Source organism: Monodelphis domestica, chromosome 2 (assembly GCF_027887165.1).
Source record: "Monodelphis domestica isolate mMonDom1 chromosome 2, mMonDom1.pri, whole genome shotgun sequence".
In the NCBI taxonomy this organism is placed as follows: Eukaryota; Metazoa; Chordata; class Mammalia; order Didelphimorphia; family Didelphidae; genus Monodelphis; species Monodelphis domestica.
This window is the reverse complement of record NC_077228.1, coordinates 519,942,509-519,957,931: the sequence shown is the minus strand read 5'-3', so window position 1 is coordinate 519,957,931 and position 15,423 is coordinate 519,942,509. Positions and strand designations below refer to the sequence as shown.

General features: G+C 39.5%; 1 protein-coding gene across 1 annotated transcript; it reads right to left on the bottom strand.

Moving 5' to 3' along the window:
- Window positions 1–595: 595 nt before the first annotated feature.
- Window positions 596–14,893, bottom strand: LOC100616986 (hsc70-interacting protein-like). Its single transcript, XM_056814771.1, is given in 6 exon segments — window positions 596–942; window positions 1,037–1,111; window positions 1,114–1,236; window positions 1,239–1,488; window positions 9,892–10,206; window positions 14,840–14,893. Coding segments are annotated over 6 exon segments (1,164 nt in total).
- Window positions 14,894–15,423: the final 530 nt, after the last annotated feature.

The following is a 15,423-nucleotide window of genomic DNA, read 5'->3' as shown; positions in this document are numbered from 1 at the left end:
AGGATCAAATGAAATTATAATTATAAAATTCTTGGCACAGCATCTGGGATATAATAAGTCAGATTATTAAAACAGGCATTTATTTTAAAAAGGCTCATTGGAATTTAAAGAAAAAATCAAAATACCCCAATAGTCATGAACCCATTTCTAATTTTGCATAGTCAAATGAGGACTATTCCTTTCTCTGATTAGACCAATTTTCCTCCTTGACTGGATAAGAAATGTTTAATATAAGTCTTTTCTTTCTCACTCTGACATCTAATCAAGTCCAAGGGAAAACTATTATGATTAGTAAAAAAAATAATTTTATGCACTACCTTCCCTTTCTTCTTTAAGTAATTCTAATGTTTTAGAAAATGCTTTTATGTTTCTTAAGTCTGTGATTCTGAGTAGGACAACATTATCTGAGAGACTAATGGCCAGCCAATCACTGTGAAATGTTCTGTTGCACTTGGGGAGGAAGAGGGGAAGATTATCTTCTGAGCACCCCATCTTTCTTCACAAGAAGGTCAGAGGTAGATTTTGTTTTGTATTAGTATACTTGAGATCCAGCAAATGGCCTGGGTTGTTTTGACTTCAATAAGGGTTTTATTTGTTAAAAGAACATTTGTGACTGACCTCTGGATTTGGCAGACAATTTGTTGAGGAGACTCATTACCTTTGGGCTGCTCTTATAATTGGACAGATGACACAACTTGGAACACATTTTGGAACACCACCTGGAACTTTCTGGGTCCTGAATGGCTGCAATCACTTCTGGGTCACCAAGGATTTCACTGAGCTCTGCCATTGCTGCCATGCCAGGCATGGCCCCTCTTATGCCAGGCATGCTTCTAAAGATCCTAGCCAGGCCTCCAGGAAACCTGGAGAAAGAGCCAAACTGGGACCCTCCAGTTCTCTGGGTTCCTTCCTTCCTTTGGGTTGGCTCATGTTCAGTGCTTTCTTTAATCTCTCCCTCCTCACATTTCTTTCATATTTTCACTGATTATTCACTAATCTTCTGGACCCTTGGTTACATTTCCTTCAGCAACAGCACTGGCATCTTCATCATAGTCCAATTTATAAGTGATGGCAAGATCATGAGCCAACTCCTCCCAGTGGCTGAGGAGTCCTTCCCATGACACTTAAGAGGCTGAGCAGAGTCAAGGTTTATTTCAATGGTTCTGTCACGATCTCTGCTCACAGCATTGGGCTTTTGGAGTTTTATAAACATACTGGCTCTCTTGGCATATAAATGGCCAAATGAGGATTTGATCTGATGGTTTCTGTGGGTAAATCAATGACTTTCTGAAATTCCCCATTATTTAGGGCATCAGTGGCCACCATCTTCTTGCCATTATCCTGATCCATCACCTTTTCTGTTATCTCTATAACTTCATCTCCCATTTCTTGTGGGGAATCCAGTCCTTCATCATCAATTTCTCCATCCCTTTCTTTACTTCCTGGGTTTTCTGCATTCTTACTCTCAGTTTTTTTTCTTCCTTGATTCTATCTTCTGAAATGGAGCAGGTGGGATTTTGCTATCTCTTTTCTCCACCCAGCCTGGTCCATGTGCAGCCTGGGTCCTGCTGGCCGAACCTGATAAAGGCCTGGAGCTCATTAAGCTTCCTGCTGTCTGGGTTTGGAGGAGCTAGGGATGGAGCAGGAGGGTAGATATTGTGTTAAATCAGTGGGCTTTGGAGAAATTGCTTCTGAGCCAACAGAAAAGGAGACTGAGATAATTTTTCCCCATCAAATAAGATGCCAGTGAAATTTATCCTCCTTTTGGTTTTCCAGGTTGGGCAATGCCTATTAAAAAGGAAAAAAAGTCTAAAGTATTTCTACCAATTAACCAATTCCCATTTGCTATTGCTCAAAAAGCAAGGGAATTTTCTGAAATCTTTTCTAAGCAGACAAAATAACTTCAACCCTTCTAATTATGCTTCAGCAGAAGAAAGGAGCAAATTGTAACATTTTATTAATCCTGATATTTCCTAAGATATCAAAAGAGGTTTTCTTTCTGATACCTCATAGACTCACAGGCTAGATAGTCTCATTGATGCTGACATCACCAAATCATTCACATTTCACATCTGAACTAGGACAGTCTCCTTTGAATGGTCTGGACTCAGTATTCCAGAATAGTTATACTGAGGATGCTCAATAAATGGATCATAGGGAGATATATTTGGAGATAGAAGGGACCTTATTGCTCATCTAGTCCAAACCCTTCCATTTTACAGATGAGGAAACTGAGGCTCAAAAAATGACTTGCCAGAGGTCATAAAGTTTGTAAGGAGTGAGGTCTCTTTCCTCTGATTTCAAATCCAACCCTGTTCCTTAATTGGTTGCCAAGTTCATGTTTCCTTTATTTAGCCTTAACTACTTACATTCCAGGAAGAATAATAATTACAAACTTATCTCTAAATAGGTTTCTATTATTTTTTAAGCTCTTACCTTCTGATTTAGAATCCATACTATGTATTAGTTCCAAGGCAGAAGAGTAGTAAGGGCTAGGCAATGGGGATTAAGGGACTTGCCCAAGGTCACACAGAGACCAGATTTGAATGTAGGACCTCCCATCTCTAGGCCTGGCTCTCAGTCCACCGAACCACTCGGCTGCCCTCAGAAGACTTTCTATTATAAAGAAACATTCTCATTTGATTCTGACAATACAATCCCTCTTGGTCACCTTGTGAAAATTAGGCGGCACAAATAGCATCATTGTTTCTACTTCAAAAAGTCAGGTTCATAGAAATTATATATCTATATATATATAATAGAAATTATATATCATAGAAATTATATCATAGAAATTAAGTGATTTGCTGCAAGGTCACTCAATTTATTTATAAATGATATGGCTTAGATTCAAGCTGATGTCTTCTTGCCCCAAGAATATATTAAAACCAGTGAATAAAGTCTTAAATTTAGAATAGGTATTAGAGGGTCATGATGTCCAGCCTTCCATCCATTTGGGAATTTTTCCCATCTCTCTTTTTATTTTCCTCATGCATTCTAGTCATTGTAATCTGGGTTCCCATTGATTTTTACTACAACTTTTTTAGTAGCCTGATAGGTGGTTCTCCAGCCTCTCCTTGAACATTTCCCAAGGCAATAAGCTCACTCTCTCAAGAGTCCATCTATTCAGAAGTTCTTCCTTTACACTATTTTGAAATTTATCCTCCTAGAGCATCTCTTCATTAGTCTGTGCCACAACATGGTATATTGGAAAGAGAACTAATTCTGGAGTCAAGGGATCTGAGTTCAAATCTCATCTCTGTGCTTGTAACTTTTGTGACCTCAGACAAATAATATAAATCTCTTTTGGCTCCAATGCCCCCATCTGTAAAATGACATATTGGGATAGGATCACTCTAACTCTAAATCTATGATCCCTTGATTTAACCCTCCCTCTCTGACCCCAGGCCACACAGATGTTCCCTTTCCTCAGTGTCCTCCAGGACACAATAATGAACTGAGACTCCCTTTCCTGAAACAGTTAATATGGAGAGTTATTTAGCATGATTGTTGAGTCATAGTTGTTACAATTCTCCAGGGGAGAAGCTAATAGCAAAATCTGCCCCCTTCTCTTCCTTAGTGCAGATGGCATTTGGACTTTTTCTTGAAATCCTTATCTTCTTTTTAATGTGCACTGCAGAGGCTCTCTTATTAATGAAATTCTTCACTCAGCAAATGCAAGGTGACCGGAGCAAACTATTCCACTCCAATTAAGAACTCGGGGAATGCCTGGGCTTCTGCCCACAGACATGTTCAAAGAGGGTTGAGATACTGAAGAGAAGAAATATTTTGGTGTGTGAAACACCTGCCTCTTAACCAGATCATGCTGATGGGCAGAGGAAGTCCTTGGGGGTAATTCTATTAAAAGTAATAATAAAAAAGAAAAAATAGTAATAACAACAGTGACCATGGTCATGATAATGATAATTATGATGGTGATGATAATACCAATAATGACAATGATAATAATAATAATGATGAAATTATGATGATGATAATGATGATGATGATAATACCAATGACGATGATAATAATAATGATGATGATAATAATACCAATAATGATGATAATAATAATGATGATGATGATAATAATACCAATAATGACGATAATAATAATGATGATGATAATAATACCAATAATGACAATGATAATAATAATAATGATGAAATTATGATGATGATAATGATGATGATGATAATAATACCAATAATGACGATAATAATAATGATGATGATAATAATACCAATAATGACGATGATAATAATAATGATGATGATAATAATACCAATAATGACAATGATAATAAAGATGATGATAATAATAATAATGATGTTGATAATGCCAATAATGATGATGATAATGATACCAATAATGATGATGATGATAATAATAATAATGATGTTGATAATGCCAATAATGATGATGATAATAATACCAATAATGATGATGATAACAATAATGATGATGATAATAATAATGATGTTGATAATGCCAATAATGATGATGATAATAATAATGATGTTGATAATGCCAATAATGATGATGATAATAATAATGATGTTGAGAATGCCAATAATGATGGTGATGATAATACCAACAATGACAATGATGATAATAATAATGATGATGATAATGGTGATAATATCAATAATTATAATGATAATCATAGTAACAATGATAATGATTATTATGATAATTTCAACTATGATAATAAGATAATGATGATGACAATGACAATGATAGTAATTGGCAATGATGGTGGTGATGATGATGATGATGATGGTTCCTATTTATTCAGTGCCCTATTATACACATCAACTCATTTGAGACTCCCAATATCCTAGTACCACCAGGATAATTTGCCCATCTGCACAAATACTGAACACATTAGACCAATACAGAGGCTATATGGTGCACTGGAAAGTGGATTGGATTTGGAGTTAGAGGTCTTAGGTTCAAACGCTGACTTTGTGGCTTATCAGATGGGTAGCCTTCACCTTAACCTTTTGACTTCAATTTCCTCATCTCTAAATTGAAATGTTTGGACAAATAAATATTAATTGAGTTTTGTAGAATGGAAATTAAGAAACAATTCATTATTCAATCAACAAGTATTTATTAAGCACTTACTATGGGCTAAATATGCCAGTTAGGTGGTGCCATAGTTCACAGAGCAGTAGGTCCAGAGCTAGGAGGACTCGTCTTCATGAGTTAAAATCTGATGTCTGACGCTAGCTGTATGATCCTGGGTAAAACATCTAATCCCATTTGCCTCAGTTTTCTCACCTGTAGAATGAGCTGAAAAAGGAAATGACAAATCACTTCAGGATCTTTGCCAAGAAAACCCCAAATGGAATCATGAAGAATTGGACATGACTAGAAATGACTGAACAATAACAACACATGTTAGGTGCTGGGGATACAAGAGCAAAGGTGAAGTAGGCTTTGTCCTCAAGGAGATTGTATGCTATTGGGGGGTCTTTGATACATATGTTATGTACAAAATCAATCTAAGGTAGGGAAGAAGAAATGAGTTAGGATGAGATATGCTGTATCCAGAAAGGGCTTCAAGTAGGAGCTGGGTCTTGAGCTAAGTCTTAAAACACCATCTTATTAGAATCCCATTATCTTTCTCATTTTTATCTGTTTTATCAAATAGAGTGGAATTCTGTAATTATACTTTTAAGCAGAATTGCTCGATAGTGAAGCAAAGGGGGCTTTGCCCTAAACTGCTAGATTTACTCAGTTTAATTTAGAGAGACTAACCAATATCTCAGAATCTTTCAATAGTGTAGAAACACTGCAGAAGTTTAGCACCTCATTAGCTGGAGTAATTAGTTAGAATAGGAAGATGCTAGGTGACTTGCTAACATTTTCTCTTTCTTGCTATTTCTCTACTTTTTCTACTTCCTATTGAATTAAATATATGCTTCATGCCAGTGGCCATAGGTGCACTTTGGGCTGCTCACCCTGGGTGGAACAATCTCTAATTATGACTCTGCTTTGGATAACATAAGATTTTTAGAGCTACGAGGTATCTTAGAGACAAACTAGTCCAAGTCCATTATCTTTAAAGTGAGGGGGTTAGAGTAAAGGTCCAGAGGAGAGAAATTCCTTGCCTAAGATCACCAAAATGACATAATATGACAGTATACCATATGGTGGAGTAGAAAATGTCTGGGTTCTTAGAGCCACTGGATCTGAGTTTAATCCTTTATTAATCCAGTCATTTTTCAATTGCATCCAATTCTTCATGTCCCCATTTGGGTTTTCTTGCCAAAGATCCTGAAGTGCTTTGCTATTTCCTTCTGTAGCCCATTTTACAGATGAGAAAACTGAGGCAAACAGGGTTAAGTGACTTGCTTATGGTCATACAACTAGTAAATGCCTGAAGTCAGATTTGAACTCTGGAAGATGTCTTCCTGACTCCAGGCCTGGTGCTCTACCCACTAAGCCCTTTAACTGTCCCAATATCTTCTTTGGACACATTATTTATGTGATCTTTCATGAGTAATTTAATCTTGTTTGTTCTCAGGTTCCTAATTGGTCAAATGAGAGGGTTGGCACTAGGTGGCTCTCTTGAGATCTCCTCCCACTCTAGAACTGTGATAAGGAAGAGCTTCTAGATTCTCAGATCTTCTAGACCTGGTGTGTGTGTGTGTGTGTGTGTGTGTGTGTGTGTGTGTGTGTGTGTGTGTGTGTGAGGGGGAAAAGGAGGGAGCTGTAATTAGCCCATGTCCTTAGGCAATGTTCAAGGGTTCAAATCACTGCCACTAAATTTCAGAGATGAGAAGGGAAAAAAATCGGAGTTTCTTCCATGGCTCATGAGGGAGGCAGGGAGCCTCACTAGTGAGGGGCATCATCTTAATTTCTCCTTGCAACATCCCTTCACCTTGAGGCTTTGGTTTTCAGTCCCTAGAGCTATTAAGGTCCTTGAATGCTATCTTACCCCACACCCTCATTTCAAGGAGGATAGGATAAGCAAATTGTCCAAAATTGTATAGTTAATAAAGTAAGGAAGCAAAATTTGAACCCAGCTCCTCTATTTCTCCCAGCACTATTTACAAATATATGGTCCATCAAACTTCAAAGGGCTGCTTTTTAAGAGGTATGGACAGGGGGAAGCTAGGTGGCTTAGTGGATAAAGATCTAGACCTATAGATGGGAGATCGTGTGTTCAAATCTGGCCTCAGACATTTCCTAGCTGTGTTATTCTGGGTAAGTCATGTAATCCCCATTTCCTAGCCTTTACCACTTTTCTGCCTTGGAACCAAAACACAGTATTGATTTTAAGATGTAAGGTAAGGTTGTTTTTTGTTGCAGTGGTTGTTATTTAAGAAAAGAGGGGTGGATGAGGGAATTACTCTGCTCATAACAGATTCCCTCCTCTTAAAAAAAAAGAAAAAGGAATGACACAACTCCCTTCTTATAAAACCCAGGCACCACTCACTTATTTGGAAATTAGCTGGAATGGGTTGCTGTCAACAAGCTCATGGACCACCTGTGCAGATCCCAGCTGTTCTGGGACCTGGAGGACTTGATGAAACAAGTCATGTTGTCTAATTATTCAAGGGGGACCCTAACTGGAAGCAACAAGGACAAATTAAACTGGCCCGTGAAATTGTTCTTGGCGACAAAACACCCACTTGATGTCTTTTGCATGATTGTACTGGTCATCTTCTGGATGGGGATCCAGGTCTCATCAGAGATAGAAAATACAGCAGGGACCTAGCAAGAGTCATTGGACAAAGGATTGGATTCATTTTGGGGGTAAACACCAAGGCTGAAGGGGTTGTGACCCACATGTGGTGTTCTGTGATAGATGACTTCACTTGGCAGAAGGATGGGATCCTCTCCAGAAGAATGCAGGAGGGATTTATTGTACCAGGGAGCATTTAATTTATACCATCTGTGTGCATGGCCTGAGTCAGGTGCTCTGGGAACAACATGGTAGACTGTAGTATTTGATACATGGATTAATGTTACAATCTATCTTGAATCCTGAGCATTGATGATGAGTGGTAGTGGGCAAAATATGATCTACCCTATCAAATAAGATTAATGTGTTTCTACCTGTATTGTTACCAGAGAGGATTCCAGAGTGGGGTGAAAGCTACTTGGAAGTAATAGTGATAGAACAAAAAAAGAGCATCAATGAAGTATTAAGACAATATGAAGAATTTTTCCTTGAGTTTGTAGGTAATTATCTTCCCTTCCTACTGAATCTGACTTAGAATGGGCAATCCATTGAATACTTTTATTGAGGCGCCATTATATGGGCAACCTGTGGTTGTTTCTTCTGGCCTTTTTATCATTTTATTTTATTTTATTTTATTTTATTCACCTCAATTATTTTCACTGGTAGTGGTGGTAGTGGGTGTGTGGATGTGCACGTGTGTGTGTGTGTACAAGAAAAACATTTCTCTCTAGGTTCCTTCTTTCCAAAGTCGAAAGGCCGTTGTAATGAATTTTTGCTTTCTTGGACTGGTTGTTTAACTGCTGTCAGCCTCGATTTCCCAATCTTTTAAATTGAGGATGGTAATAATCCTTATAGGGTTGTTGTAAGGATCAAATAATATTGTATATATATGTGTGTATATGTATATAGTATATATATATATATATAGTTAGTTCATGTGTGAATTTAGATATATATACACACATGGTACACGGTCTTCAGTTAGCTAAAATAATGACAATGATGTCCTTTCACCTCTCTGAGCCTCAGTTTCCATATTTGTAAAATGGGGCTAATAATACCTGACATTTACGTAGCATCTCCTTTGTGCTAGGCACTGTAGTGAATGCTTTATAATTATCATCTCATTCGAGCCTCACAATAACTCTGGAACTCAACTTCTATTGTTATCTCCATTTTTAGTGGAGGAAAGTGAGATGGGTTGAGATTATGTGGCTTGCCCAGTGTCAGACAACCAGGTAGTACCAAAGGTAGGATTTGAACTCGGGTCTTGTTGACCCCTTCCAGCACCCTTCTGGACCCAGCATTCTATGCACTGCATCAAAGTAGTTGGCATCCTAATCATGCCCCTTCCAGAGCCTCATCAGACACTCTGGAGTCTGTCTTCTGGACCTCTTAGTCCATCCACTTGTGTTCTTTTCTGCTCCAGCGTGTGACTTCCTGGGTGTGGATCCAAAGGGTGCAGTGCCTGAACTCTGAAACACTCATTTAGCACGAGGTACCCTCCATCCCCTGACCCTGGCATCAGGGCCTGGACTCTGCTGATGGAGGAGGGAGACCTGCCGGCTTAGTCTATGCCTCCGATGGATGCCTGAGCGGAGGGAATCTGGGCAGCGCTGGGCTCCCCAGAACTCAGCCGCTCCAACTCTGGTTTTGAAGGGATCGCCCAAGCTGCCATCCTGAGCTCAGTGTGTTAGTGTTTGCCTTTTCCTTCTCATTAATTGGGATTTATGCAGCTCACACTTCCATTAGGCACAGGGGGGAGAGTAGACCGCAGAGCGCTGTCCTTTCAAAGGGAAGAAGATGCTCGCCATCCATCTTCTCCAGGGCATGTGCTGCCTGGGGATGGGCTGCCCCGAGGCATCCTCCTCTCTTTGTCCTTTACTCCCTGATACCAAAGGTCTACAGCCAGGGGAGCAGCATTCGGTGTTTAACAATCAGCTCTCCAGAAAAAAAAAATAAATAAAAACGCCGAGGACCCTTTTATGTTGAATTTGCATCACGAACATTTCCCCGTCACTTTCTTAGGTCTAGAAATCACATCGACGCCTGAATGTAGCCAGTCCTGATTTCCCAGGGTGGGGAATGTTCGCCCGGAAAATTTCACACCCAGGGAGGGGAGGGGAGCTGGCCCAGCCCAGCCCAGCCCAGCCCCAGGTCGACCTCCTTCTGCCACCCTCCCTCCCCACGTGGGCTCCACGCCTCGTGTCCACCGACATCGAAACAGAAAACGCTGGCCCCCGTGCTGGGGCTGCCTGGGGCAGGTGGAACAATGGAGCCCCAGAGCAGGCTGACCTGTGCTGCCGGGGATCTCCTCCTGGTGTCCTCCGCTGGTGCTTGTCCAGCCTCTGCCACACCTCCGAGTCGAGGCGGGCTCTGCCGCTCTGGCCCCCTCCTTCAAGGCTGATACCGCCCTGTCCAGAGGAGAGCAGATTTTCTGCCGTGCCCAAATATGGCCTCTGGTTCTGCTCTAGATTGTAGCACCCACAGCCACAGCCACGCCACTACAGTCATAGTAATTGTGCATTGAATATAATCTGCACACATGACCTATCCAGAGAATGTGTACAGCTCGATCATGCATAGTGCATGTATATATCCTGCAACATACATGATCTCTCTACACACTTATATAATTGATACATATACATGATGCATAGCATCGGTATACACATATGCATACATAAACATATACCTATAAAGAAACATAATTATGTGTCCATATGTATGTGCATACATGTACACACATAATAGATATATGCATGACATACAGTCTATACACATATGCACGTGTACACACAATTATGTGTCCATATGCACATACACATGTGCATTTAAGCCATGTGTACACATGTAGAGTTGATATATGCACGTGACACATATGTCATGCACATATGCATTGCAAACATATACATACAATCATGTGTCTATATGCACACATGTACATGCACATATAAGAGATACACATATGACATATGATTTTATACACATAGGCATGTATAAACATGCATGAGTGCAGACACATATAATCCTGCATATATATATATATACACACATGTGTTCATTTAAGCAATACATGTACATATATAATTGATATATACACATGCTGTATATAATTGTTATATACATTTGCATAAGCATATACATATAAATACACATATAATATAATTATGTGTTTATGTGTATGTACATTATGCATTTATGTATATGCATATATACCTGTATACTTGACACATACACATGCTGTATATAATTGTTATGCATATAGGCATGCATAAATGTATATATAAATATACATATAAATTTATGCATGTTATATGTACATACCCACATGTGTTTGTGTTCATATATGTATACACACATAACCCACATACATGATGTATATAATTGTCATACATGCACATAGTACAAACACATGTATAATATAACCATCTATGCATACATGTATACATCTATGCATTCACACATGTACACACCAATTATTGTAAATATGCACATGTGTACATGATTATATGCATATATGTAGCCAGACACATATGATTATATGTACGTGTTGTGTGTGTATATATCTATATCTATATCTATATATCTTTACATACATATCTATTCACATACTCCGGGAGGGCAGGGATTAGCTATTTTGCCTTTGGATCCCTGGTACTAAGCCTAGTACCCAATACAAATGATCATAGGCCATCACTTTGATTTAAATTGGTTTGATTAGTTGTTTCATTTTATTTTTTTATTTTAAAATTCTATTACATTTTATATTTATATATTATATTATCATAAGGATGATATTTTATTTTTGCCGATTGCATGTAATAACACATTTCCACATAAGTGTTCTGAAGTTCTAGAATCCAAATGGTCTCCCTCCCCCCTCCCGGAGTTGGCAGGGAATTCGATCTGGGTCATGCATGTATTATCACACAAAAGAATTCTCCATATTGTGCATTTTTGTACGAGAATAATCCATGCAACAAAAGCCCCCAACACAGTTAAGTGGGAAATCGTCTGCTTTGATCTGCATTCTGACTCCAGCAGTTCTTCCTCTGGAGGTGGAGAGGATTCTTTGTCATATGACAAGTTGTTTTAGCTCAAATGTATTCCCTGGCCGTGCACCATGTGGTCACTGTCTTCCTGTTACGGCCTGCCATATTCTTTTAGAAGGAGCAACAATCCTGCCTGGGATGGTACGAAATGTATTCCCTTAGCTGAGGGGGTGTGAATTTTTCTCATGGCAGAACTGGATGAAGGACACGTCGGCTCTTCTAGGATTCCAGGCTGGCTGTGCTCCTCTAGCTGCCTGCAGACAATTCTCTAAGTGGGGTCCAAGGCTTTAATTTACAAAGACATTGAGGATTTGCATCAGTGGAGGGAATCTCCACACTAGGAATTCACCACACGGATGAAGTCATGGGTCCGTATCTTCCCCCTTCTTCCCTCCCCCCCAAATCCTGGAAATGTTCAATTACCATTAAGTAATGCCTTTAAAAGCCTCTCTACACTTAAAATTGGTGGTTTTATTTAATTTCAACCAACTTGTAGCTGCAATTAGATCTGTCCAGATAATTAACTCCAATTTGTTAGTTCCCAACTGGTAATTAATTGTTAAAGCCTCCTGAGTAAGCCTTTCTTTAGAAAAGGAAAGTAGGACCAAGGAGGACTTGAACATTATCCCAAAGCTTCTTTCTCATAGATCACAACCTTGAAATCTCGGTATCTGCCACGTTCCTCCAGTCAATGCTGCCATTGATCATGGGCTTTTTGTGTCTAGCCCTCAGTTTCCCATTTTGTACAAGAGGAAACTTTTACCTACTTCACAAGGACTGAGTGAGAATAAACACTTCTTAAACTCCTACTGTGTGCTGGGTGTAATGCAGGTGGCTAGAGATAGAAAGACAATGAATGAATGAAATAATCTCTACTGGGGAAGAGGATAAGGACACCTGGTGGCGCATGAGCTGAGTTTTGAAGGAAAAGAGTAAATTTATGGGGCAAAACTGAAGAAGGACTTCATTCATGGCATGAGGGATGGCTATTACAAAAGCCTAGAGACAGGACATGGAATTAGTATAGGGGTTTGTGAGTCCATGTCCAATATTCCATATATTTTGTCACACTCTTTTCTCAATTATGGACATTTTCTGACTACTTTGGAAGTTGGTTTCCCTTTCAGTTTCCATGGAAGTATGATATTTCTGAGGAGGGCAAGACATTTCTTATCTGTATGCCTCAATTTTCTTGCCCATAAAATAGGGATAATAACAGTTACACTACTGTCTGGAAAGTGCTTTGCAACCCTTAAGGCATTTTGGAAATATAAAGAGGTATTTCCATTCATCTTGGAGAAAGAATTGAACTTTCATTGATTCAGATCTTAGGTCCTACAATCAATCTGTAAGTTTATATTAAGCCTTTCTTAAGCTGGGGTCTGTGTTAAATGGTCACTAACTAGCATTGCCTCCATCTCCCCAAATATCCTGGAGGAAGGACAGCACTCCCCATCCTCAAGTTTTCTGGTGCCTCCCCAGACTTCATTCCTCTCCACATATTGCTGCCTCCAGTAGAATGTAAATAGCTGGAGAGCAGGTACTGTCATTTTTATAATTTCATCCCTACCAACTAGCATAGTGTCCATGCCTATTTTAAACAGACTTGAAAGAACTGGAACTCAACCCTACCTCTTCAGGTCTGCCTGAAACTACTTTTCCTGGCATGCCTTAGTTGAACGATTTTAGAATGCTTTTGTTTTAAAGTATTGTTTTCATAAAAAAGGTCCCTAATTTCTTTGCCTCTGGGAAACCATATATAGAACAACCTATCTATCTGTCTGTCTGTCTATATATCTGTCTATCTATCTATCTATCTATCTATCTATCTATCTATCTATCTATCTATCTATCTGTCTGTCTGTCTGTCTGTCTGTCTGTCTATCTATCTATCTATCTATCTATCTATCTATCTATCTATCTAATCTCTGTCTGTCTATCTATATATATCTATCTGTCTATCTATCCATCCATATATCTATCCATCCGTTTGTCTGTCTGTCTATCTATCTATCTATCTATCTATCTATCTGTCTGTCTGTCTGTCTGTCTGTCTATCTATCTATCTATCTATCTATCTATCTATCCATTCATCCATTTATCTCTCTCTATCTTTCTATCCATTCATCTATCTATCTATCTATCTATCTATCTATCTATCTATCTATCTACCTATCTATTCATCCATCCATCCATCCATCCATCCATCCATCCATCCATCCATCCATTTATCCATCCATCCATCCATCCATCCATCCATCCATCCATCCATCCATCCATCCATCCATCCATCTATCCATCCATCCATCCATCCATCCATCCATCCATCAATCTATCTATCTATCTATCTATCTATCTATCTATCTATCTATCTATCTATCTATCTATTCTATCTCTATCTGCCTGTCTGTCTGTCTATTGTTCTATGTAGCTATCTTTGTAACTATCTGTCTCTCTGTCTACCAATACATTAAAACACTCTTACACATTCATCCATCAAAGCAAACATACATGCAAACATGCATGACATTTAAACAAAAATTCCAAACACACACACACACACACACACACACACGAACCCGTGACTTATGTGTCTACCCAAATCCACACCAAAGAGTACACAGGCACACACAATAACAATAGTAATAATTATAATAACTGGCATGTATATTGTGCTTTAAGGTTTACAAAGTATTTTATAAATAATATCTTATTTTACCCCTACAACAACCTTGGGAGGTGTGTATTATTATCCTCATTTTACAGATGAGGACACTGAGGCAAACTGGTTAAGTGCTTTGCCTAGAGTCATATCACTAAGAAATATCTAGGGTCAGATTTGAACTCCGAACTTCTGGACTCCAGGTCTGGTTAGTATCCACTGTACATTGTACCTAACTGCCTTGTATACACAAACACACACAAGAGTATTCACCCATCTATCAAAGCGCACACCTGTATAATACAAATGCACATACAGTGAACCCACCCACACTTATATAAACACACCTATACACGTAAGCACCCAAACACACACTGTATGTACCGCATAATACATCTGTACTCACGCAGAAGCACTCACCGTGGCACAGATGCATCTATGCATACCAACATGCGCATACGAAGGCACCCACATGCCGCTGTCCGCAGTCTGGTTTCATCAGGCTAACCAGGCACTTTTATCTTGTTCCTGCTGGGCGCAGGGGAAAGGATGTTACCCAAGTGATGGATTGCCGCGCTGTGGGGGTCTCTGGGGTAGCTTTTGGGGGTTCAGATGTTTCAGAAGTTCTTGCCCTGGCAGAGCACTGTGCCAGAAAGAGCCCTAGATTCCCATCCTGCCTCTGTCCCTTGTTCTCTGCCGGACACTGAGGATGGCTCCCCAAGGGTAGATGCTCTCAAAGACAACCTTGCAGTGGTGCTGTGCCCACTGAAAAGGAGGAACAGTGGCAGAGAAGACCCTCGAAGTCCCTCCAATTATCAAATGGTGGAGCCTCAGATGCATCAGGTCCCTTCATGTATGGGGAAAAGAACTGGCTTTGGTGTCGGGGGAACCTGCATTCGAATTCCACATCGGATACTACCCAAGTGGTCTTGAGGAAGTCACTACCTGGCTGGGACTCAGTTTTCTCCTCTGTGTCGTGACTTGGGGGCTTCTAAAGTGCCCTT